The 24,882-nt window shown below is 42.5% G+C and overlaps 2 protein-coding genes across 2 annotated transcripts; one reads left to right on the top strand and one right to left on the bottom strand.

Moving 5' to 3' along the window:
- Nucleotides 1-1,670: 1,670 nt before the first annotated feature.
- LOC121941081 (small glutamine-rich tetratricopeptide repeat-containing protein alpha-like) lies at nucleotides 1,671-8,827 on the bottom strand. The gene is given in 13 exon segments (XM_042483800.1): nucleotides 1,671-2,076; nucleotides 2,490-2,635; nucleotides 2,768-2,834; nucleotides 2,837-2,949; nucleotides 3,031-3,071; nucleotides 4,037-4,099; nucleotides 4,243-4,378; nucleotides 4,894-4,998; nucleotides 5,704-5,803; nucleotides 5,898-6,000; nucleotides 6,098-6,201; nucleotides 6,799-6,941; nucleotides 8,707-8,827. Coding segments are annotated over 11 exon segments (1,044 nt in total). The 5' UTR covers nucleotides 6,899-6,941; nucleotides 8,707-8,827; the 3' UTR covers nucleotides 1,671-2,076; nucleotides 2,490-2,523.
- Nucleotides 8,828-10,038: 1,211 nt separating this feature from the next.
- Nucleotides 10,039-24,664, top strand: thop1 (thimet oligopeptidase 1). The gene is made up of 14 exons (XM_042483781.1): nucleotides 10,039-10,115; nucleotides 12,469-12,675; nucleotides 15,995-16,143; nucleotides 17,087-17,194; nucleotides 17,560-17,662; nucleotides 17,848-18,005; nucleotides 18,898-19,033; nucleotides 19,987-20,129; nucleotides 21,213-21,436; nucleotides 21,545-21,746; nucleotides 23,095-23,281; nucleotides 23,404-23,532; nucleotides 23,692-23,828; nucleotides 24,367-24,664. Exons 1-14 carry the CDS (start codon nucleotides 10,103-10,105, stop codon nucleotides 24,526-24,528), a joined length of 2,058 nt encoding a protein of 685 aa, XP_042339715.1. The 5' UTR covers nucleotides 10,039-10,102; the 3' UTR covers nucleotides 24,529-24,664.
- Nucleotides 24,665-24,882: the final 218 nt, after the last annotated feature.

The following is a 24,882-nucleotide window of genomic DNA, read 5'->3' as shown; positions in this document are numbered from 1 at the left end:
ATACTTCAAAAGATCCAAGTTTGCGAAAATATGAAGAGAAAATTCCCTTAAACTGAATTAATCACAACACATTTATGAAACCTTTAGTACCGACAGGAGATGTTTTCTGTAATTATCTTGTGGGAACAAGACAATTAACTTGTTCCCACAATAATAATAATAGTAATAATAATAAATAAGTATTTCACCTTTCCGGACTCATGACTTTGTAAAGATTAGAACAAAAGCTGAAAAAATAAAAATTGTAATGATGATTTTTTTTTTTTGGTTATTCTATTAATCACCACATTAAATTAATTTAATAAATCTTTGCTTGTTTTTTTTTTTTAAAACTTTTCTTCAATGTGTGCTGTTTGTGGGCAAATTTTAGGCCATTTTTAAGCCTCTAAAATTCTAATTTAAAAATCAGAGAGGAGGAAATGACTCTTCAGATGAACTTCACTCAACATACAGACATGAAACATGACGAGGGGAAACAAACTGATGCTGATTCATATTTAAGGACTCACAAGTTAAACCGGTTAGAAACCGTCAGCCCGAGATTTGGCCGAACGTGACTGACGTGTTTGATTTTTTAACTAAATTCTTGAGCTTGGATTACATGACGATCGTGGCATCACCTTGAAGATGGTTTACAGCAGGGGTATTCAACTGATTATTATTATTTATTAAACTTTCCAGCATTATACAAAAATGAAAAGCTCCATCTGAAACAAACTTCAGGTAAATTGAAGCACATTGTGCTGATAATAGGCCAACCTCTCCTGACTGCAGGACTCTGACTTCAGCTTCTGTCAAACTTCTGTGCTGTTAATCATTTTACTCAGGAATTAAAAACTTTTGAGTCGGCCTACTTCTCCTATAGCTGCCAACAGCCTGCCGACATTCACAGTTAGAGAAAGGCTGAAAATAAGCTCATGTGCTTGTGGCCCCGGGCCCCCAAAACATTACATCTGCCCCTGGTAATAATAATGAGAGCTCAGCGCGAGCGGCCGGATGAGACACGGAGCGATGCGTCCTGCTGTTTCTAAATAATTCATCCAAAGTCTGATTGAAGTCGTTCACTGCGTTTGGTTCTCCGCGGTGCTGTTCTTATTATCATTGGCTGTTCGTGTTGTCTGTCAAAACACTGGAATGAGTTTCTATCGACATTCTATCGATTACGTCTCATATTTCAATCGAGGGAAAGTTGATATCGTTATCGTTTTATCGCCCAGCCCTACATGACGGTAAACGAAACGCTACAAAGGACGCATATTAAAGCTACGTTACATCGACAGCTAAAAGTTAAATTTTGATTACTATAACAATTTGATTACAAACAACCAGACTGTATGACTTTTTCAAAGTTTCTGTGACTTTTTCAGTCCTGAAAAAAGAATGTAAAATTGCATGACTTTTCCAGGTTTTCCATGACTGCAGAAAACCTGACACCAAATACATAAATATAAATAAAAATAAATATTAAACAAATTATAAAACCTATCAGGTGAAAACGGAATCAGCAAACGTCAGACCGGAGGAGGGTGTAAAATGTTGAGATGCTCTTTTTAATTGTCAGACTGTGTTTGAACGGCTCTCTGCCTCCTTAATTAACACATGCACGCACACACGCACAAACACACACGCACGCACGCACGCACACACACACACACACACACACACACACACACACACACACACACACACACACACACACACACACACACACCATAAACAAGGTCCTGGACAAACACATTTAAAGTTACACTGTGTAGTTTTAAGAAGAAAGTTCTGTTTAACATCCAGGTTCCTATTTTCAGCATTATTATTATTGATTTATTGATTTATTAGAATTCATCTGTTTGATATCAAAGTGTTAAAGTCAAAATGTTCTTCCTGAAAACCACACAGAGCCGCAGGAAGTGGGCGTTTGTAGTTTTTGGTGACTGAATGAAGCTCCTCGTTCTCTCGTGCAGGAATTACTCAGTGATGGGAAACAAAAACAAAAAACAAAAAAAAACAACTTCCTTTTAGTCCTTCGAGATATAAACGATCCAAAGAATCAACTCTTCTTCACACGCAAACATGTCCAACCTGAAACACAGACAGGAAGTCAGACGTGATTCACTGCTGAAATAAAACAAACAGCAGGAGGGGTGACGTGGATGTGTTGGTTTTTTTTAATCGCGCAGCGTCTTAGTAAAACATGCACGCAAATCAGAAAATCGCCCGTGCATCTTAATAAAACGCATGCGCGATTTATTCGTATTTCCTGTGTGTTTTATTATAGCGGGGCTATAATCTGTCGATACGGTCACTATGAAAGAAAAAAGTCACTGTGAGGCAGAAACTTTTTGGCAGCTTGAAAATGTGCATTTTACGTGTTGAATTGTTGTATTAGACATTCACACACACTTTTCAATAAAACACACATGCAAAATCTGAATAAATCCTGTGCACGTTTTAGTGGGACGCGTTTAAAAAAAACAAAAAAATATCCATGTCACCTCTCGGGCTCCGTACGTTTACTGTGTCTTGGTGTCATGGCTGCTCCTCGTTTCCAGCGCTGGGCGTTCGGTTGCGGATTTGACTCCTCAGCTGTTCGATGAGTTCGGGGTTCTGCTGCTGCATCTGCTGAGCAAACTGCTGCCCTCTGCAACACACACACACACACACACACACACACACACACACACACACACACACACACACACTTCTTTTAACCTCTTGGAGGAAATCATCATCTCAGACAGTTGATGTGTGCACGCCGCGCTGCCGTACGTACGCCTGAATCAGTCCTGATAAATCTCCAGCAGCAGCGGCTCCGGGGGGTGCCGCTGCTGCTCCCAGTCTCCTCCCAGTCCTCCTCCCAGTCCACCCCCCAGTCCACCCCCCAGTCCTCCTCCCAGTCCTCCTCCTCCTCCTCCTGGCATCCCGCCGTATGCTCCCGACATCATCCCCGACATCCTGAGAGGGAGGGAGGACACAAGAAGTTACCCTCACAACACCACAGAGGAAGAAAGAGACAAGAGAGGAAGAGAGACCAACTTACAGCTGCTGGACTGAGGATTGTTCATCAGAGAGGACGCCTGCACGCACACACAAACACACACACACACACACACACACACACACACACACACACACGTTCAATAACACTTTATTCAGCTTCACTGAGCAGAGGATGTACAACAAGAAATACTAAAATTAGTAAGAAAATAAGTAAAAAGTACAAAAAATACTTGGAAATTAGCAAAAAAAAAAAATACAAATAAAATAGTAAATTAAAAAAAAGTCGAACAAACAAAAAATCTGGAAAATACAAAACAAATCATGCTTAAAACATTATAATAATTGTGCAAAAATAATAATAATATATATTACATATGATCATATTAAATAACCAAATGCATAGATTTAGATTTTTCACTAACTTTAAAAAAATAACCTTCAAAATATTACTTTTTTTTAAATTTGCAGGCCATTTCTTGCCAAGTTGCTTGTTGCCTTTTGCACCATGTTTTCAGAAGAAATAAAAACAATTTTCTGTTTCAAAGGGTTAAAATGAGGTGTTTCTACTATTTTGTCTGCCTCCATTTACACACACAGGTAGAGGCCGACGGCCGACTGAGGCTGAAACTGGAGGATTTTTCTGTGTCACACAAACAGAGAAACATAACCGGAAAAACGTTTGTTTGAACGTAAAATAAAACACTGAGCCGTGCACGTGATTCTCAGATCTACGTGCACCAGCTGAACGAAACTCACGCAGTCTGAAAAACTTCAATAAGTGACACTTATATCGATTGATGAATAGATGAATTGATTGATTGATTAACTGATGAATGGATGAATTGATTGATTGATTAACTGATGAATGGATGAATTGATTGATTGATTAACTGATGAATGGATGAATTGATTGATTGATTGATTGATTAACTGATGAATGGATGAATTGATTGATTGATTGATTAACTGATGAATGGATGAGCGGATGACGTGACTGATGGTTGCAGCTCCGGCAGATGAAAAGAAGCAGAGTGTGTCTCACCATGTTCATGAAGCCGGGGTTACTGAGTAGACCGGCCAGATCCACTCCGCCCATCCCCGCCGTCTGACGGAGACACACAAACAGAGGACATGAGGACAGACTCATCTCCGCGGCAACGCTCACAACAACAACAACAACAACAACAACAACAACAACAACAACAACAACAACAACAACAGCCGTCTTTCTTCTTCTCCTGTTCTTACCGGACTCGACGTCTCCATCTTCTCCTCAGCGATCTTCAGGTTGGTTTTGTACGTGTCGTTGTCGGGGTCGAGCTCCAGAGCTTTCTTATAGTAACTCGCCGCTTCTGTGTGTTTGTTGAGGCTGGCCAGAGCCAAACTGCAACACAGAGAGAGGACAGTGAACGCATCACAACAATGCGCAGTAGAGGACAGTGAACGCATCACAACAATGCGCAGTAGAGGACAGTGAACGCATCACAACGACACGTAGGAGAGGACAGTGAACGTATTATGACTAAAACCACGGAGGCAGAAGTCAAACACCGAGTCGACAGCGATCAGAGACTCTGCTCTCTAAAATATGACCGAATGAACATTTTACTCCTCTGACTCTGTTAAACACGACACTTTATGTAACGTCTTCTGACAAACTAATCTAATTGTCATTTTTACTGTAGACGTCCACATTATTAAACCACAGTGCCCCGACCTTTTACCTCGTTAACTGCAACAGAAGAAAATCTACAGATGCCCGAAGGACCCAAGAAAGGAGGAGAAAACGCGCAGTAAACAGAGTTTATTCAGAAAGTTTGAGCTGTATAGCTGCGCTGCTGCAGAGCTGCGCTGCTGCAGAGCTGCGCTGCTGCAGAGCTCGCTCTCCGTGTCTCTTACCCCATCCTGCCGTAGGCTTTGCTGTAGTTCGGGTCGATGTTGATGGCCTGTTCACAGTCCTGCACCGCTCCGGCATAGTTCCCCAGTTTACTGTACGCAGCAGCCCTGCGCGTGTGCGCGCGCGCGCACACACACACACACACACACACACACACACACACACACACCAGCTTTAAGGTCAGGTCAGGATCATTTGACGGTGTGAAACTCATGGTAGACAATGAACATATTCATATTCATAAACAAATCTATTGAGTTAACCAACAGAAGCGTATAATATCTGACATTTCTGGACGGTTTTTGGGCGATTTTGTGTTTCTCACTCTGCATTTGAGATTTCACTGCTTGGATTCCATCACAACCAGAAGAAATGTATTAAACTACTTAACAAGATTTAATACTGCCTCATAAAAAAATTAAATTAAATTAAATTTTACCTGCCATGTCTGAGCATTTTTAAGAATTTTGAAATGAATTTTAAGTCAATTTAATACCAATTAAGGCCTTGTTTTTAATGAATTCAATAACTTTTAAGACTTTTTAAGGATGAGTTCTTCAGACAATGCGTGAGTTACGTTCACCTGGTGCACGTAGAGCTGAGAATCACGTGCACGGCTCACATTTGACTCGTGTCTTCATGTATGCAGCTGCTATTGTGTTTTTGATTTTAATGTGCGCTTTAGTATTGGCAACATTTCTCATGTTTTGATGAATATACTGTGGTGTGCTTTTGTTGTGAAATGAAATGAAATAAAATAAAATAAGTACGTGGCATTCTGCTGATTGGAGGAGTCCCGATGCCTCACTGACCTGTTGCAGTAATAGACGGCGTTCTGCGGGTTGATGGCGATGGCCTTTGAGTAAAACTCAACAGCAGCTGCGAAGTTCTCCACCTTCATTTGGTCATTACCTGCGGATCCAAACACACATCACCCGGTCACTGACAGAGAGACGCCAAAGACGGCGGCATGACCTCCTGCCAGACGTCTGAGTCTCCTCCTCACCTTCAGTTTTGAGGGTCTCGGCCTCGGCTCTCTGTTCCTCGCTGAGGGAGTTCGGAGGTTGTGGGGGAGGGGAGTTGTTGTTGACCTGCGACTCGGCAGGAAGCTAAAACACAAACAGCGTAAATCAGAAATCACTTTGACCGACTTATCCTCGTAAACACACGGTTTTATTTCACATGCCGGAGTCTCGGGATGGTCACCTTGGCTGTGGCTGAGGCGAAGATCTCCGGTAACGTCATGGGGACGGCGAGGCTCTGGTCGTCAGTCGAGATTTCAAACGCCGTCTCCAAACACTGAACGGCGACTGCAGAACAACAAACTCAGTTCAGAAACACACTCAGTCTGGTTCCAGCCGGATCCTTTAACTGGACTTCTGTCCTCGTGAGCGGGGGACAATCCAATTATTGATGAAGTCTGTCCGACTCCTCCACAGCAGCTGGAGATCTGCAACCTTTCAGCTCGCTGCTATAAGCTGATATTATTGATCCAGTCTATGATATAAACCAATATTATTGATAGTCTCTGATATCGGGCCAATCACAATCACAGCTGATATTTACAATAACTTTGAGGTAGAAAACCGCCGCATCACGTTCATACAATCAAACAGCTCTGAGTGAACACGTTTTTAATCTGATAACAGGAAAACCACCCGAGTCTATCATCAAATAACAAATAACACAACAAAGTGGCGCGGTTTCTGATTTACATCATCACCAAAAGCTAGTTTTCCTCAATCGAAGCTCACAGAAACATACTGCAGATACTTTGACAGCACTCAGGATTAATCGAGTTTCACGTTTGATTAAATTCTTAAGGACCAATTAATTGATTGCCGATTAATTGTTATCACGTCTGTTGTCACGGTTCTTGGTGGCGTATCTGTCCGCTGAGGACTCACCTTCCAGACTCTCCTGGGCGCCTGAGGTCAGATTTCCCGACTGCAGCTGATCGTGGAGGAACTGGAGGATGGAGAAGGCGAGACGCTTGTTGTCTGTCATGGTGACGGAGGCTCGCTCCTCTGTGGTCACTGAGGGAGAGAGACTGAAGATAAAAACAGGCAGAGGAAGAACGTCAGCTGGTCAACTTATTAAGTCAAAGTGAAAAACACATTGCTGCTTCTGTTACTCAGAGACTTAATTACATGTATTACATATTTTTATCTAGAGGTCTCTTATTATGCTCATTTTCAGGTTCATAGTTGGTTACAGTCCCCTAAAAAAGACCAACCTTAGAAGATTACTGTCAGTTCAAGTGTACGTTATATTTGGGATATTTTCACTGCTTTATCTGCCGTTCGACCACCCTTTTTCGGCGGGGAGCTGAAGCCATTATCTCAGAGCCTCCAGACTCCACCGACAGTCACAGTCTCTCCAGAGTTTCTGATTTACCTCCATCACTTAGTGCAAATGGTAAGGCCGTGACAATATTTAGACATTTTGTTCTGCAACATAAAATACGCCAGTACAGACCCAAATTTTGAACTTTTACAGTTTAAAAAGGCCGGACACAGAAACTCATTAAACCTAATCGCTGCCTTCACAGCTTTACAGCATCAGTCACGCTCCACATTGTAGATTTCTGTTTTATAATATTTTTCATTGCGTGCGCTAAATCAAACATGAGGTCAGTGATTCAGTGACTTCACAGCAGAGGTCCTGCCGGCTGGTCTGAGGTCACAGTCTCTGAGGACAGACAGAGAGTGTTTCTCTGTGAATCAAGCCTTTGACACCATCACAGTATTTATGTGGCACCTAAACCTGCTTTATAATAATAGAAAACATGTCTACCTGACTTTTTGCAATACAGGACCTTTAAGTATCGTTTTAAATGCAGAACTATTACTATCAGTAGAGTACTTTCACAGCGTGACATGAATACTTTCACTTTTACAAATGATGTGAATACTTGCTCCACCACCACAGAGTGACTCTCAGGTTAGCCAGCCCCCCTTTAGCATTAGCTTGCAGAACCTTCTAGCAACTGTGGCTAAGTATAACTCCGCACGACTGTCTCAGTAATGCTAACACCTGCCAGCTAACACGAGCCCTCCCGGTGCATTAATCGCGATAAAACAGAGCCACGATGAGCCAGCTGTGGGACGCTTTAAAGCACCGCTGCGAGCTCCCTCAACTCAGATTTCATAAACACAAATTACTTGTTTACTTTTAGCTTAGCCTGCCAGCATACCGACAAAAAAACACGGTGTAGTAAGCTGACAATTATCCGGTTGGCGTTTGTTTTTGCGAATCCTCATTCAAAATTCACGCAATTTAACGCTGCCTTGTGATTCAGCAGTGGAAAATATGTGTAGAATTTAAATTAACTGGCATGGCTGGAATCCTGTGTGTTTTTCGAGAAATTCGGCAAATATTTGACTAGTGTGGCAGCAAATCATCTCATCAGAATGTCACTTTAAAGTCCGATTTGTCGTTTACGCTAGTCGCTATCTGACGCTAACTGCTACGCATTACAGCACTCTGTATCCCGAGAAAAAGCTGCAAAATTACTGTAACTGTGTTTCTTTGTGACCGTAACGTGTGCCGAATTAAGGAGTGGTTATTAACAGCGCGTGACACATTTTTGGTTTTACTCTAACGCGTGCACAATTTCCCTCAGAGGGGAGGCCGTGCTGTTTTAGCGGAGTTTAGAAAGAGGCTCGGCGTGACGTGTTCTCTAACGGCTCCGTGCTAACGGCTACCGAGTTAGCTGATCACATTCCGGTGAGAACAACAGCGCAGCCGGTAAATATCATGAAATCACGGTGTGTGCGATCCACCGCGGAGACACGGTAACGAGTTGTTCCTACCGACTGTCTCTGCGCTTCAGGTGTAGATTGGTCCGGTAACGCTAGCGGAGAAGTTGTCGTTAGCTCCGCTCCTTCGAGTAATCATGAACGTCATTCAGCTAGCTCATTAGCTGGTCGCGTTTGTTTTGACGTCACGCGTAGGCGACGGTGTGGTGTAGTTCGAGTCCGAGGGTCAAGTTACAAAAAACTACAAAATACAGGAAGTTTAGCAAACTTTACTTCAAAATAAAAGCAACCCAAACTTGAAACTAGAAAATCCGCCTACTTTTTATTTTCAAACTTTACTGAATATATTTAATACATGAAGTATGTAAAACTGAATGATGTTGAGTCTCCTCCTCCTCAGTGTGTGAGTGTAGCTGCTGACAGTCTGGGATATGTCAGTGTGTGAGTGTAGCTGCTGACAGTCTGGGATATGTCAGTGTGTGAGTGTAGCTGCTGACAGTCTGGGATATGTCAGTGATCAGCAGCTACATTGACTGTGACAGGTCACCTAGTGGAAATAGCATGTATTTCCTCCATATGCCAAATATGGTCAAAATGACCTCATCAGGTGGAAAATAGTCAAAATGACAAATTCAGAGTCAAAAGCCCAGAATGACACCCAGAAATAATACAAGTCCTGTTTTTCTGCTCTGATGGCTGTGGGATCAAAAATGTCAGTTTGAATGGGTTTCAATGGAGCATTTTTGGACCTGAACAGTCTGAACTGTAATTTATAACAAACATGCACTGCAACTCCAACTTCTGCACAACTGCACAATCCCTCCATTGCACCTTTTGTACATACATTTCGTGTTCTTTATCCTTATGCTTCTATATTTTTTATCTTATGTCTTATTATATTAAAATTCACTATTTTTACTCTTCCTTTATGTTACATGTTTTGCACCAAAACATCAAGTCAAATTTCTCGTATATGTAAATGTACTTGGCAATAAAAACAGATTCTGATTCTGAATGTAAATATTTAGTTTCCACAGTGTATTTCAGAATTATTGAAGGAGCTGCACTGGAAATTAAGATTAAACAAAAATACACAGCATTAATGCCATTTGCATGAACTCAGCCAAAATGATCAAAAAATGAAGAATGAAAAGCGCGTAAAATTCACCAAACAGTCCCTAAAGGTTAAGTTAAGAGCACGTCACTGCTTATTATACTGTAAATACTGTTTAATACAAAATGGTACATATTCTAATTTTTAAATAAATGCAATCTTAAGTTTAGTGGTTTCAGTTTTTTTTCTGTAAATATGCTTCTCGCGGGAAGTCTTATTTTGAAATGTGTGACCAGAAGGTTAATTCTTCTTCTGTAGCGGCTTTATTCGTCCTCCACTCCGCCGCCTGACAGTTTCCCACACGGACCCGACGAACCTCCATTCAATACCTGAACCATGGGGCCGACAGGTGAGTCCTGCCGCGGTGTTTTCGCCGTGACCGGGTCGTTTTGGTGTCGAACCGCGTGTGTTGGCGCCGTGTTTCCTCTCTGAGTCTCTGTGATGTTTCAGCTTTAATCAGCGTTGATCCCTCAGCGTCTCCGCTCAATGCTAACGTTAGCTTAGCCGCTCCCACCTGAGCCGGTGTGTTCAGATTTAACAGTAAATCAAAAATAATTTTAACTCTCGGTTCAGCTTATAATGGCCAAATAAGAGCCGGCGTTTTGTGATTTTGGCTCTTTTTTTTCCCGCGGTTTCTGCGTTGATTCTCTTGTTTTTACGTAGCCCGTTAGCCGTTAGCTGCTTATTCACTCGGCTAACTAAGTCAGTTCTCACGCACCAAACTCCGTTAAAAAATCTGACACTTTAAAGTTTAGAGCCGCCTGCTGCCTTTTTCTTCTCACCGTTACATTCATTTAAAGACATTTTCTAACATTCATATTCTGCTCATGAATTCATCACAACAATCTCTTTTTTCTACCTGTTTTCTGTGGGGAAAAAATGGATAGGAATTAGAAATTTGTATTATGATTGTATTTGTAAGTCAGTGGTGTAATGTACCTAATTACATTTACTCAAGGACTGCATTTAAGGACACATTTAAGAGAAGAAAATAAATAAATAAATAAAATAAAATAAAGGCATGGTCACCCAAAAAGTTGAAGAGAAAAAATTGCAAAAGTGTTTAAAAAACAAAGTCTAAATGTTTTTTAATTTTTAAAAAATCACCAAAATATTTTCTTTGAAAAATCACAAAAATGTATATAAAAATAAAGAAAAACAATTCCAGAGGTGTTTAGAGAAAAAAAAGTAAATACTAGTAAAGTGTAGTATAGTATAGTAAATATTTTCTAGAATAAATATATAGAACCCCCCCCCCCCCATTAATAACACACAGTCCCTCATACCTAACAAAAGTGGTGCATGATGTGTTATGGAGTAACTAAATGGTAGTAAGAATTGAATTGAACAGATTTTTATATGTAATTATATATGTACATATATATATATATATATTTTAAAATTAGTGTGATGCGCTGCTCTGTCAGGAGTCTGTGAGTGAAGCTGAAATGAGTGCAGTTCTTTAGATACCGGTATGTATAATTTCTGAAGATGTAGGAATGTGTTTAACTAATCAGGAATGTGGGCATACACAGTATGAAGAACAGCGCACACACACACACACACACACACACAAACACACAGTGCATCCAGTGTCTGATGTGTGTTTACCTCATTGGTGTCTTTACGCTGTTGGAGTGAGTGCAGTAAAAATAAATCAGGCTTTTTTTAGTTCTGTCTAATGCTGAAGCTGTTCTGGGAGAGAATATTTATAGAAATCTGAAATAAAACTAGGGTGTTTTGTATTCTGGATGTGTAATTTGTCTGAGTTGGTAGATTACAGGTTTACTCATGTAAGGCTGACATGTTCACGTACATCCATGAGCTCCACTCAGGCTCCATTAGCTTCACACCGATTGCCTTTCAATCATGTTGAATAATTATGTAATAAACTTTGAGGTCTTTCACTTTTTGAAACTTAACAAAGTCATGTTCACAGAAATCACATCCTCACATCAATACTGAACATAACTCATTCAGTAAAAAATTAAACTTCTAACACTTGAAACCCAATTAAATGTAAGTTAATTCCAGTAACCCTCGGGGACAGTTTGGTGCATTTTAGGAGCTTTTCATTCTTAAATTTCGCAATCAGTGTTGCTGCTAATCACTAACATATCCCAGACTGCCATCAGCAAAAAATAATTATCTACTTTGAATGTAGGATATTGAAAATAATTCTCTTTTTTTCACATCTAAAAACATGGTGACAAAAAAAAGGTATTTAAAGGGTTAAAATTCTGAAAATTAATGAAAATTTGATATGTATGATTATGACTGATGTTGGTTAAAAACGAACTCATTGAAAGTAAAAACTAGTATTCTTGTATCGTAGTTAAAGCCTGATTTTGAAAAGCACATTATGTGTGCAGAGCGGTGGGAGTGTGTGTGATATTAAAGTGGGACCTAAAGGGTTAAAGAAGAAAAAAACACATGCTGTATATAAATTATCAGGACCTCACAGTCACAGGGAACAGTTTTAGATTTAATATACATTTTTATACCTTATCATTACTTTAACTGCATTAACTTATTATATGAACATACTTTAAGAGAAGATTTTCAGTGCAGGACTTTTGATTGTAAGTATTTTTTCTGTGTGGTAGTAGTACTTTTACTTCAGTCAAAGATAGGCGTACTTCTCCGTCACTGACCTGGCTTGTTGTGTCTCCTGCTGTCCTCTGCTGTCCTCTGCTGTCCAGGTGAGGTGGTGTTTGGCAGCCAGGTGCCGGTCAGCTCTGAGAACCGGCTGCGCTGGGACCTGACCCCCGAGCAGATCCAGCAGCTCTCCGACGAGCTCATCGCCAACACCAAGGTGGTGTACGACGGCGTGGGAGCGCTGGACCTGGACAGCGTCACCTTCGAGAACACGCTGAAGGCGCTGGCTGACGTGGAGGTCGAATACACCGGTTAGTGTCCACCGATCAGCAGCCTCTGACGCTGCTGAGAGCTCTGATGGTGTTTATCTTTGTCACAGCCAGGAGATAAAAAATCAACCCAAAAACACGATTCAGAGTTTTTTAGGCAGAAACGGTTGAAAATGAGCAGCTGTTACATGTATTTACATTTTTCATTTGAAAATGAAAAAAAATATTGTCATATTACAGTAAATGGTGACAGATTCAAAGATCTCTATTAAAAAACACTTAGACTGATGAGTTTTCATTAAAATAAATGATAAATAGAGTAACTTGACAGGGCTGCCAGCTCTCACACTGACCATGAGACACGCAACTGACACTTTTCACACACTCTCACGACACCAGTGCACGTCCTCGCACTGAAAAATAAATAAGGGATAACGTCTGACAGCAGCACGGCGCTCTCCCTCTCCTCTCTCCGGGGCAGGAGGGAGTCTGTTACTATGGTTACAGAGAGGCGCGAGCGTCTTGTCTGCAAGCTGAAGTCAAACCAACGGCTAAAATGGATATTTCAGCTTTTTTTCCCTCCAAAGAAAAGAAACATACATCATCCGGTCCTCTTTCGTGAGGACGGAGCGTGCATACAGATGTTCTTTGGTTTTTGAAAAGGTTCAAAATGTGCAACTGATTGAAATCTGAATCATTTTGGGCTGTTTAAGCTGCCTGAGGTGTTGAAATGGATCATATTTAATCTGTTTGGGCTTTTAAACCGATTGTAATCAGATTAAAAGGCTCCATGTAAACACGCCTGGTGTGGCTCACAGATTTGTTTTAACAGCAACAGAGGAATGTATGAATGATGTACTCACAGACAGACATGTTTGGACTGCTGTCCTCCTGCAGAGGAGTCGCGCCATGTGGTTTTATTCAGGTTTGGTCGTCCTGTCTGGTTTGACGGGACGACCACGCCCCCCGTCGTCCCACGGTTTCTTAGCGTTTCAGGTGTACGGCTCCTCGTCCCGGTTTACTGTCCTTTGGGCCTGTTGTCAGTGTCCTCTGTGATCCGGTGGCGGTGCTTGTTCACACTAGAAGAAGAAGAGAAATCAGGCTGCAGATCATCACACTGCAGCGGACAGCAGAAACATCACCTGAGTCGCACTTAAATATGTCTTCACCTGAAGGCTATCGTTTGGGTTTTTTCTGTCACCGGTGCTGAAACAATACTTTGAAAACTGTACGGAGCCTAAATGGTGCCTGAATGGATACTTTTATTTATCAATTTAGTTTTTTTTGTTGTTGTTCTTTAAAAATAAAGCGCAAAACAGTGGTAAACAATGTGAAAGAAGGGCTTTTTTTAATCCAGGTGATTTGTAAAAAATGAATGCTCACTTTTTCAAAAAATCATGAAGCTTCTCTGACACTGAAATGAGTCACCAACATATGAGTCATGATTCCTTCCAGCTTATTGGCACCTGGTTTTGGTGCCCAACCCCATAAACCTGTGACATTAAAGGGGTCTGCAAGAAAACTCAACTAAACCAACTAAACATTTTGTCGCCGCCCTCGTCCTCAGCAGCAGATTGCTCAGCGTCTGCGGCGCTACACCAAACTGCAGGCGTGCCGACCGACATTTACTGCAGTTAAAACACTGACTCTAAGTACTTTATACAGTAAAAAAAATCTGAACTACCCCTTTAATGTCACAGGCTAGCAGAGATTAAAAAATGTTTTATGATATGAACATAGCCTCCAGATATTTCTGCAGCTCGTCCAGTTGACAGACGGCGAACCTGAATGTAAAGCGGTCAAAGGCAGCGTGAACCTGACAGCACGGTGAGGCTGCTCGTCCATTGTGAACGCCGCAGGGAGGCCGAGTCAGCACAATCAGTTTGTGATTGTTGAGACTCGTCAGCAGTTTGCAGAGAAAGCAGCTGAACCAGCTGCTGCTGCCACAAAAGAGACGCCGAGTTTGTGTGGAGGCAGCTGAAAACCTGAAAACACCTCCGGCACGCCGCCGCAGGAGGAAACGCCAAAATGATCAATTTTAACTTCAGTTCATACTCATCACTTCAAAAGTCATGACTGTTGATGAGTGAGAGCCCTGAAGAGGGAAAATTAGAGCTGTTTTTTTTTCTTCCTTAATGGTATCTCACCTGGAAAGATAAGTGGCACATAAAAAAGTCTATAATAGATTAATTTTTTCGAAAATGAAATTACAATATGCCAAATCATCATTATAAAATTCTGGGAGAAATTTACAAAGTACTATTTCAAAATAAAAAAGATAAAAAAAACAAAATAATCAAGAAAAACAAGTAAATAAAAATGAAAAATATTAAATAAAAATTACCCCCAAAAAGTCGCAATCACAAAAATTAATGTGACAAAGTATTATATAAAAACAAAACAAACTGAAATGATTAAAAACTAAATCTAAATTCTAAAAATTGACATTCCCTCAAAAAATACCCAGCAAATAATACACAAAATATGACAGAATAATAAATATAAATGACAAAATAATAAGATACAATAAATAAATGTAATAATGAATTGAAATTTCAAAAAATAAATCAGAATTACAAAAATAAATGAAAATGACAAAACAATAAATAAAAATTAAAACATAATAAATACAAACAAAAAATCAAAATGACCAAATTAAATTAAATTACAAAAATTAGCAAACACAACAAAATAATAAATGAAAACAAAATAATGAATCAAAATGACCAAAAAAATCAATTTAAATGAATAAATAATTAAATGGAAATTCCAACTTACTGAGACAAAATCGTGAGATTCTCTATCAAACAATGACGTAACAAGCTACTAACTTAAATAACGAAACACAGAGTCTTACGTCACTGATACTAAATATACTGAATCTAAATAACCAGTAGCTAAATCACAGTTAGGACATGACTTGACGCTGAATACGATCGTGCAGGTTGTGTTTCTGACTGTTGAACCTCCTGCGGCGTCTCGAGGTCGCTGCTCATTGGCTCTGATCACACCTGCGATAAAGAGAAGAAGAATATGCAAGATCATCAACACTTTTTTTGCATTCAGAGGCCTCTCACTAACATTTCAACCTCTGAAATCTGAGAAAATTGGTTTTATTTCTAAAAAAAAAAAAAAAAAGACCAACATAGTAAATAAACATGAACAGTAAACATTAGAATTTTAATTAAAAAAAATGAAATTATAAAAACTATGGCTGCAGCTCGAGTTTTCTTAGATCCTGTTGGATGAAAATCCATCAAACTGACTGTGACGTTGCTGTGTTGTCACTTCTGTCTGACCCCGCCCCTCACCTGTCTGATCGAGCAGCGACCTGTCTGACCCCTCCCCTCACCTGTCTCAGTCCAGAGGAACATGTTGGACTTCCCGCAACACGTCTCCTCCTCCAAGGAAGTGCGAGCGGCGAGCACTGAGGCCGACAAGCGTCTTTCAGAGTTTGACGTGGAGATGAGCATGAGGGAGGACGTCTACCAGAGGATCGTCGCTCTGGAGGTGAGCTGATGGAGAGCCGTCCAATCAGAGGACAGATCAATGGATGAATGGAGAGATAAATGGTTGATCCGTCTGTCAGCAGCTCTCTGTTTCTTCCATCTTTTCTCTGTTTTACATAAAAACATTTTGGCTTCTGCTCAACATGTGACTCTCAGGTGTTGACTCTCAGGTGTTGACTCTCAGGTGTTGACTCTCAGGTGTTGACTCTCAGGTGTTGACTCTCAGATGTTGACTCAGTTGTTGACTCTCAGTTCTCAGGTGTTGACTCTCAGTTCTCAGGTGTTGACTCTCAGGTGTTGACTCTCAGGTGTTGACTCAGTTGTTGACTCAGTTCTCAGGTGTTGACTCTCAGTTCTCAGGTGTTGACTCTCAGGTGTTGACTATCAGGTGTTGACTCAGTTGTTGACTCAGTTCTCAGGTGTTGACTCTCAGTTCTCAGGTGTTGACTCTCAGGTGTTGACTGACTCTCAGGTGTTGACTCTCAGGTGTTGACTGGCTCTCAGGTGTTGACTCTCAGTTCTCAGGTGTTGACTCTCAGGTGTTGACTGACTCTCAGGTGTTGACTCTCAGGTGTTGACTCTCAGTTCTCAGGTGTTGACTCTCAGGTGTTGACTGACTCTCAGGTGTTGACTCTCAGGCGTTGACTGGCTCTCAGGTGTTGACTCAGGTGTTGACTCTCAGGTGTCGACTCTCAGGTGTTGACTCTCGGGACTTGGCGTTCTGAGCGTGCTCCTTGTCGCTGCGCAGCCTCCCTCTGTGGTTAGGGATAGGGACTGTTCGTTATTTATGATTTGGGAGGGGGTGCTGTTAAACGGGTCAGGCATTAAAAAAACAGAACTTGAGAAGGTCCTATTTTATATTTATTTTAAATGAAAAAGCACCGTCTCAGAGCCGTCTCAGTTCCTCTCCTGTCCTCATGACGTCTTCCTGTCTCCGTCTTCAGAGCAAGCTGGACGCCAGCAGCCTCACGGCAGAGTCCAAACGCTACATGGAGCGGCTGATCAAACTGGGGAGGAGGAACGGCCTCCACCTGCCCAAAGAGACACAAGAGGTGACGGCTGCTTCCTTCTTTGCTCTCCGCGAGTTCACCTCTCTGACCTCCACACCAAAAGCTGACTCTACTTACTCCTCGAGCAGAAAGACGTAACGACCTCAATCCAAAGTTTTCTCTCAAGGAAAGAAACTCAGCAGAATTCATCGAGCTGCCATATTTGTTTTAAATTCTTTTGTTTTCGGTTTCAGTTTTTCCCTAATAACTGTAACAGCAGAGTTTAATGCAGCGACGAGGAAACATCTTTTTTCAAGCATTTAACATTATCGTTATTTTTTGACTTTCTGTCTGAGATCGATGCTTCTGTCACTCTGATGCACTTTAGTCATCAAATGTTTCTGAACGTTTGACTTTGACTCTCTCAGGAGATCAAGACCATCAAGAAGAAGCTGAGTAACCTCTGCATCGACTTCAACAAGAACCTGAACGAGGACACCACCAGTCTGTCCTTCACCAGAGACGAGCTGGGTGAGTCCCCAACCTTCAGTCTGTCTCACCTGGTCTTCCTGTCTCTCTGAGCCTTCAGTCTGTCTCACCTGGTCTTCCTGTCTCTCTGAGCCTTCAGTCTGTCTCACCTGGTCGTCCTCTCTCTGAGCCTTCAGTCTGTCTCACCTGGTCGTCCTGTCTTTCTGTGGTGGTGGTTTTGGTTTCAGGTGGCCTCCCTGAGGACTTCCTGAGCTCTCTGGAGAGGGACGGAGAGAAGCTGAAGGTCACCCTGAAGTATCCTCATTACTTCCCCACCATGAAGAAATGCTTCGTCCCCGAAACTCGCAGGAAGCTGGAGGAGGCCTTCAACTCGCGCTGCAAAGAGGTGAGACAGGAAGTAAACAGACAAACAACCAGTGCTGCAGGTTTTTCTTCCTAAATCACGACAATCTGAGCGAACTACGTTTGGTTTCTGCTAACAGGAACCACGAAGGTGTTCTGGAGCGTAAAGGCTAAAAGAAGAATCAGCAAATATTTTAGTTTTACTCTTTTTGGTATTGTAACTGAAATATCCCTCATGGAGGTGAGTCAAATCCGGACGTTGTGATTCAAAATCAAATCTCTTCAGGAAATCAGTGGTGATATTCAGACTTTGTAGCAGCCGCTGAACTCTCGTGATCGTCCATTTTTTAGTCAATTAAATATTTCAAACTTCAAATTAGGATGTAGGTCGAACACAGAAAACTGTTTGTACGTTGTGTTGGGATCTGGGAAACTGCAGAAGAGCCTGTTTCACTATTTCCTGATGTTTACGAGCCAAACTAATGATTCATTAAGACGATAATCCGTTTTTCATCACTAATGAAAAAACTTCCTCAAAGAAAGTTTTTTTGTTTGTTTTAAGTTTTCTGTTTTAGTTAAATGATAATTCCAGTTTATTACATCTTATTTTATTAGTTTTGTCGTTTCTATCCGTGATAACGACGCTGCACTCAGCATGTGACTGAGACGTGGGAACACGGCCACACCCAAAAAAAGTGACAGGTTTAGAAACACGAACGGTAATTAAATGGCCCAATCTTAAAAAATAACAGCACCTTACTAAGTTTGTGTGTGCGTGTGCGTGTGTGTGCGTGTCTCTCTGTGTGTGTGCGTGCGTGCGTGTGTGTGTGTCTCTGTGCGTGCGTGCGTGTGTGTCTCTGTGCGTGCGTGCGTGCGTGCGTGCGTGCGTGCGTGCGTGCGTGCGTGCGTGCGTGCGTGCGTGCGTGCGCCTGCAGGAGAACTCGACCATCCTGAGGGAGCTGGTGGAGCTTCGGGCTCAGAAATGCTCGCTGCTCGGCTTCATCACGCACGCCGACTTCGTCCTGGAGATGAACATGGCGAAGTGTGCGAAGAAGGTGGCCTGTTTCCTGGGTGAGTGAGGACACACCTGTGTGCTGCCATCACCTGCAGACACCTGCAGAGAGACCGGTGAAATAAGATGCTGCGTTCATGTGCTGTCAGAAGGTCGGAGTGTCGACGTCGATGGCGGCGTTCGTGTGTCGTGAGGCGCTAAAGTGGGACAATATGAAGTTACAAAGAAGACGGGTTACATTTTAATGCTGAGAGCGATAAGGCTGACAGCTGTTTACACTTTATTTATATGTTTACATTTCAATCTATTTTTGATATATTTTGAATATTCTATTTTTATGTTGAATCTCAGTGACTACATGGACAGCCGTTAATACCGTATTAAACTTTGATCAGACTTTTACATTTAATACGTGAATTAATAAAGTTTCTTTCTTCCCATTTGAACATTGATTTTCCCTCCGTGTTTGTGCGTTTGTGACGTGGCGTCGGCGCCTCGTGCTGTAAAGTCAGCGTGTTGTCAGTGTTAGTTTTCTGGCTGCTGCAGAGTTCACAGTTTGCTGCAGCTAACAGACGCACAAACTCAAATGTGACTCTACGAAAAGTCACTGAGAGCTACGAGGAACAAAATAACCAAATCATAATTTTTTACCGTCAGTTGTTGATGCTGTTAACAGGATTTCTGACATTTCTGCTGAAACGTCACGCAAACGTCACAACTCTGCAACTCGGGTATCACAAAATTTTCCAATTTCCCACTCGGGATTACGACTTTGGAGGGACGTTCATGTGCTCGTAACTCTTAAAAACAATATTTCTGAGGAGCACATTAAAATTATTAAAACCACTTCTTAGTTTGGATTTCACGTGAACACCTGGTCGTATTACATTTCGTGTGAATTAATCCAGTGCTGAGAGAAACATTTGGGAACATTTTTACCAAATTACATTAATAAAATCTTCAGAAACATGGTTTTACCTGCGGAGTTCACCTGTCCTCTGTGCTGTTTCAGAGGAGCTGGCTCGTAAGCTGAAGCCTCTGGGCGATGAAGAGCGCGCCGTCATCCTCAAACTAAAGGAGAAGGAGTGTCAGAAGAGAAATCTGCCTTTCAACGGAGAGCTGCACGCCTGGGACACCCGGTACTTCATGACCCAGGTAAGGAGGGATGTCCCGCCCTGACCTCACTTCATTTCAGCTCAGTGTGAGAGTCTTGCGTTTTGCTTTTCGCTCTAACACACGGTGTTTCTCCGCCCTGCTCAGAGGAGAGAGGAGGAGACGAGTGTACAGCGTACTGCAGCCACAATAACCACTGTGAAGTGAAACAAAAGCTCTGCGAACAAAAAGCCAACATGGCTTATTATCAATGAAGCATTATTCACCCAAAAGATGTGCAGATGACGAAAATAAACTCTTAACAAAAGATGGATTCCCGCAGGAAACTCATGTTTGTTTGGCCTCTGAACATCAGAAGTTTTGAGCCACCACAGCAGCAGACACCCCGCCTCACAGAGGAAACTTTTTGGTGATTTTTAGATCTTATAGTCGGCTGCATCGATGTAGGAAGCTAACAGAGACGGGAGGAATCGGCTGCTACACGCTCTTCTATCAAACACAAATCAGCTAAATGCCACTGCGAAGCTGTTAAAACGTTTCACAACACAAGCGTATAAAAGCAGATGGAGGTGGTGACTCAGGGACTGTTGGACATCTACCAGGAGCTGCTGGGTCTGTCCTTCGAGCAGGTGGATGGAGCCGCTGTGTGGCACCCGGACGTCTCTCTGTAAAAGTGGACATATCGATATCGACCAGATGAGTTGCTACATATATCAACATATTGGATATCGGCAAAAAATCCCAAATCGTGCATCAGTACGTCTCACGCACTCTTTGGATTTGATTCGTTCTGTCCTGTGTCCAAACAACGGATGATTTTAGTTTCCTCTGAGTTTTTGGCAAATTGACAAACAGGAAATTCTGCTCACCGTTCACCACGTGCGCCGCCATGTTGCTGTGACGTCAGTTCGACCGACTCGGTCTACATGGATCTTGCACGAGTTTCCAGTTCGGATTCCCGATTTGAACGGCCGCTCTGTTGCACTTTTCCGAGTCGCAGGTCGTTTTCTTTCGGACGGTTCTCCGGCAGATGATTCAAATCTCCAACTTTCAGGTGGCGGCCTGAAAAGTAAAAGTGAGTGATAATTTTGTTTCCTCCTCTTCCTCCTGCTCTCTCTGTCTCAGGTGGAGGAGACTCAGTACGCGGTGGATCAGAACCAGCTGAAGGAGTATTTCCCGATGGAGGTGGTGACTCAGGGACTGTTGGACATCTACCAGGAGCTGCTGGGTCTGTCCTTCGAGCAGGTGGATGGAGCCGCTGTGTGGCACCCGGACGTCTCTCTGTACTGCGTGAAGGACCGCAGCAGCGGGCAGGTGATCGGCCAGTTCTACCTCGACCTCTACCCCAGGTGAGGGCTCCGCCGTCTCCGTGAGTGCTCCGGCTTTATTTCGGCTAAATGTGGCGATGCGAGTGTCCAGGTGTCTTCAGTGTCTCCTGTCTCATCTGTCCCCCGCAGAGAGGGAAAGTACGGTCACGCCGCCTGCTTCGGCCTGCAGCCCGGCTGTCTGCTGCCCGACGGCAGGCGCCAGATGTCGGTGGCGGCCATGGTGGCGAACTTCAGCAAGCCGACGGCCGACGCTCCGTCGCTGCTGCAGCACGACGAGGTGGAGACGTATTTCCACGAGTTCGGACACGTCATGCACCAACTCTGCGCTCAGGTCAGCTGATGAAGCATGATGTCGTCTCTTCAGCGCTGCCGCACCTTTCAGACTTTACATGGAAACTGAGCCGATTTAGAAAAGAAATTCAACAGCGAGCTCTTAATTTCAGTTTAAGCAGCTTCGTGTTTCTAGCTGAGGGACGTTAATGTAGCAGAAATAATAATAATAATCATAATAACAATCATAATAACAATAATAAATAATAATAATAATAAAAACAATAATAAAAATAATAATAATAATAATAATAATCATAATAAAAGAGATTTTATGTTAATCTAACTGAGGTACAGAAGCACTCCAGCTTCCACACAGACAGGCTGCACAATTAACACCAAAATAATAATCACGATTATTTTGTTCAATGTTTAGATTATGATTGTTCTTTTTTTAAAATTTTGGACAAAATATTTGAATGCACTGTGACAACAGAGCACAGCTTTCACCTCGATGTTGTCCTTCAATTCTGATCACGTTTTAGTCTTCGCTTCAAAATCAGACCGGTCCAAAATGTATATATAAATAAAAATGTACCAAAACTTTTCACCCAAAATCAAATCTACAGAGAGCTGCTGTCACATTCACCTCGTGCTGCTTTCCTGCTAATTAACAAATCTTTGCATCAAAATAAAACCTAAAATAAGGTTTTTCTTCACCACCCGTCATCGGTATTAAGTGATACTGACTCTCAAATGAACTGTCAGAATTGGCCGACATGTTTTTTCTTATTTTGCAGAATGAATGAATATTTCATGCGTGTAAAGCGTTATATGTCATGTCTCTATCTGCTGGTGGGTCGTCATGGTAACAGTCTGCAGAATATGATGGTAATTCACTGCAGAAGAGCTGATCATCACTGACATTAGGGGGGAAAAGTGGACATATTGATATCGACCAGATGAGTTGCTACATATATCAACATATTGGATATCGGCAAAAAATCCCAAATCGTGCATCAGTACGTCTCACGCACTCTTTGGATTTGATTCGTTCTGTCCTGTGTCCAAACAACGGATGATTTTAGTTTCCTCTGAGTTTTTGGCACGCAGCGGCATGACGGCTCTGCAGACGTGGAGGCTGCTGTTAGTTTAGGGAGCGCTCGATCAGATATGCAGCTGAGTTTTCTCCAAGCGGAGCATTTTTAAGGTGGATCATTTAAGCCAATCGTGTTCATTTTCATTTTGGGAGGCCAAAACCGTGATTAATATGTGGTGATATGGTGCAGCCCTACCACACAGTGGACGTTCAGTCCTGAGCAGTAATACTGTGGCCCCAAAAACTGATGGAGTTACTGATACACTGACTCTGTGTGTGTGTGTGTGTGTGCATGCGTGCGTGCGTGCAGGCGGACTATGCCATGTTCAGCGGGACTCACGTGGAGCGGGACTTTGTGGAGGCTCCGTCTCAGATGCTGGAGAACTGGGTCTGGGAGAGGGAGCCCCTCCTGAGGATGTCCAGACACTACAAGACCAGCAACGCTATCCCCGACGAGCTGCTCGACAGACTCATCAAGTCCCGCCTCGCCAACACCGGTGGGTACCACACAGGAAGCAGCACTATTGGTCAACAAATTAAAAGCATTGAGGTTGAAATAGAGACACTGTAAAGAGCGCAGGCGGTGACGCGGTAACTGAAGCGGTCTGGTCTCCTGCAGGTCTGTTCAACCTGAGGCAGATTGTTCTGGCTAAAGTGGATCAGGCTCTGCACACCAGGACCGGGCTGGACGCCGCGGAGGAGTACGGACGCCTCTGCCTGGAAATCCTGGGGATCCCTGCCACACCAGGTCACTCTTTAAATGTTTTCTAAACTTAAAACAGTCAAATGTTGAGTTTTAATGACACTAAACCTTCAGTCACGGTTGGATTATCATCGTTAATAATAAGAAGAATAAAATAAAAGCACACATCCTGGCTCCCTTTGACCTCTCCGTCACTCTCTGCAGGGACCAACATGCCGGCGACCTTCGGGCACCTGGCGGGCGGTTACGATGCTCAGTACTACGGTTACCTGTGGAGCGAGGTGTTCTCCATGGACATGTTCTTCACGCGCTTCAAACAGGAGGGAATCATGAACCCAAAGGTCAGATCTCACAGCAGCTGATCATCAGGGCTCACACGGAGTTTTACCAAAACATTTCCAGGACTTTCCAGGACTTTGAGACAAATTTTAAAGGCCAAACATTCTCTACAGAGAAACGGTCTAGGGACTGTTAGTTATTTATGAGGAGGGAGGGAGTTGTGCAAAGCTCTAAGCTCTGGGCAGGGACTTTTTATTTTGGCTTTAGTAGAGGGGTGTACCACTCTGAATGGCTGTACTTTGTAATTATTTTATTGCGTATTTTTATAGAAAAAATACTGGCCATTTTTTCTGTAAAAGTTGTAGGTGATTTATTAAAAAAATAGTGTGGCCTTTTTTATCTTTAAAAAATTGTGGTAATTTTTAAAGACCCAATTTTGTTTTTTTTCTTTAGAAATTTTTTTGTTACTTTTAAAGAAAACTTTTTGGCTTTTTTTTTTAACCTTTTTTGGTGATTTTTAAAGAAAACGTGTTTTCTTTAAAAACCAGAGCCCCGTCAGAGCAGGTGTTGACTGACCGTGTCTCCTGATTGGTCCTGCAGGTGGGTCTGGACTACAGGAAGTACATCCTGCAGCCCGGCGGCTCTGAGGACGCCTCCGAGATGTTGAGGAAGTTCCTCGGGCGCGAGCCGAAGCAGGAAGCGTTCCTGCTGAGTAAAGGACTAATGGTACAGCAGGAAGCCAGCACGCCGTGCCCCTGCTGACCAATTGCAGCAGCAGGCTCCGCCCCCACACAGCAGGGACCCACAGAGAACAACGGACTGACGTTTTCTAGAAAAAACAGTAAAATGTTACCCAACATGGAAAAAAATGAGCTTAAATAAAATGATTTGAGATGAAGTGGTCTGTGTCTGAATAAGTGTTGTGACATGAAAACGGTCGAGGTCGTCTTCACCGAGCGGAACAAAAAATACTCCACAAAAAAAAAAATCATTACAAGCTGCGTCAGCCAAAGAAGCAGCAAACACTGCCCGTCTCCAACCAATCTGCTCAGATTTCAAAGGGTTAATGTCAAGAATTATGCTGTCAGGGTTCCTACAATTTCAGGAAAGTTAAAT

This window comes from Plectropomus leopardus, chromosome 3 (assembly GCF_008729295.1).
Source record: "Plectropomus leopardus isolate mb chromosome 3, YSFRI_Pleo_2.0, whole genome shotgun sequence".
Lineage (NCBI taxonomy): Eukaryota > Metazoa > Chordata > Actinopteri > Perciformes > Serranidae > Plectropomus > Plectropomus leopardus.
The sequence above is the reverse complement of the archived record's forward strand: the minus strand, read 5'-3'. Positions and strand labels throughout refer to the sequence as shown.

Excerpts from the sequence above, each read along its gene's own strand:
- thop1 (XM_042483781.1), top strand. Across the intron at positions 12,676-15,994 it reads CGTGGAGGTCGAATACACCG|TCCAGAGGAACATGTTGGAC; the intron begins GTTAGTGTCCAC and ends CACCTGTCTCAG. Across the intron at positions 19,034-19,986 it reads GAAGGTGGCCTGTTTCCTGG|AGGAGCTGGCTCGTAAGCTG; the intron begins GTGAGTGAGGAC and ends GTGCTGTTTCAG.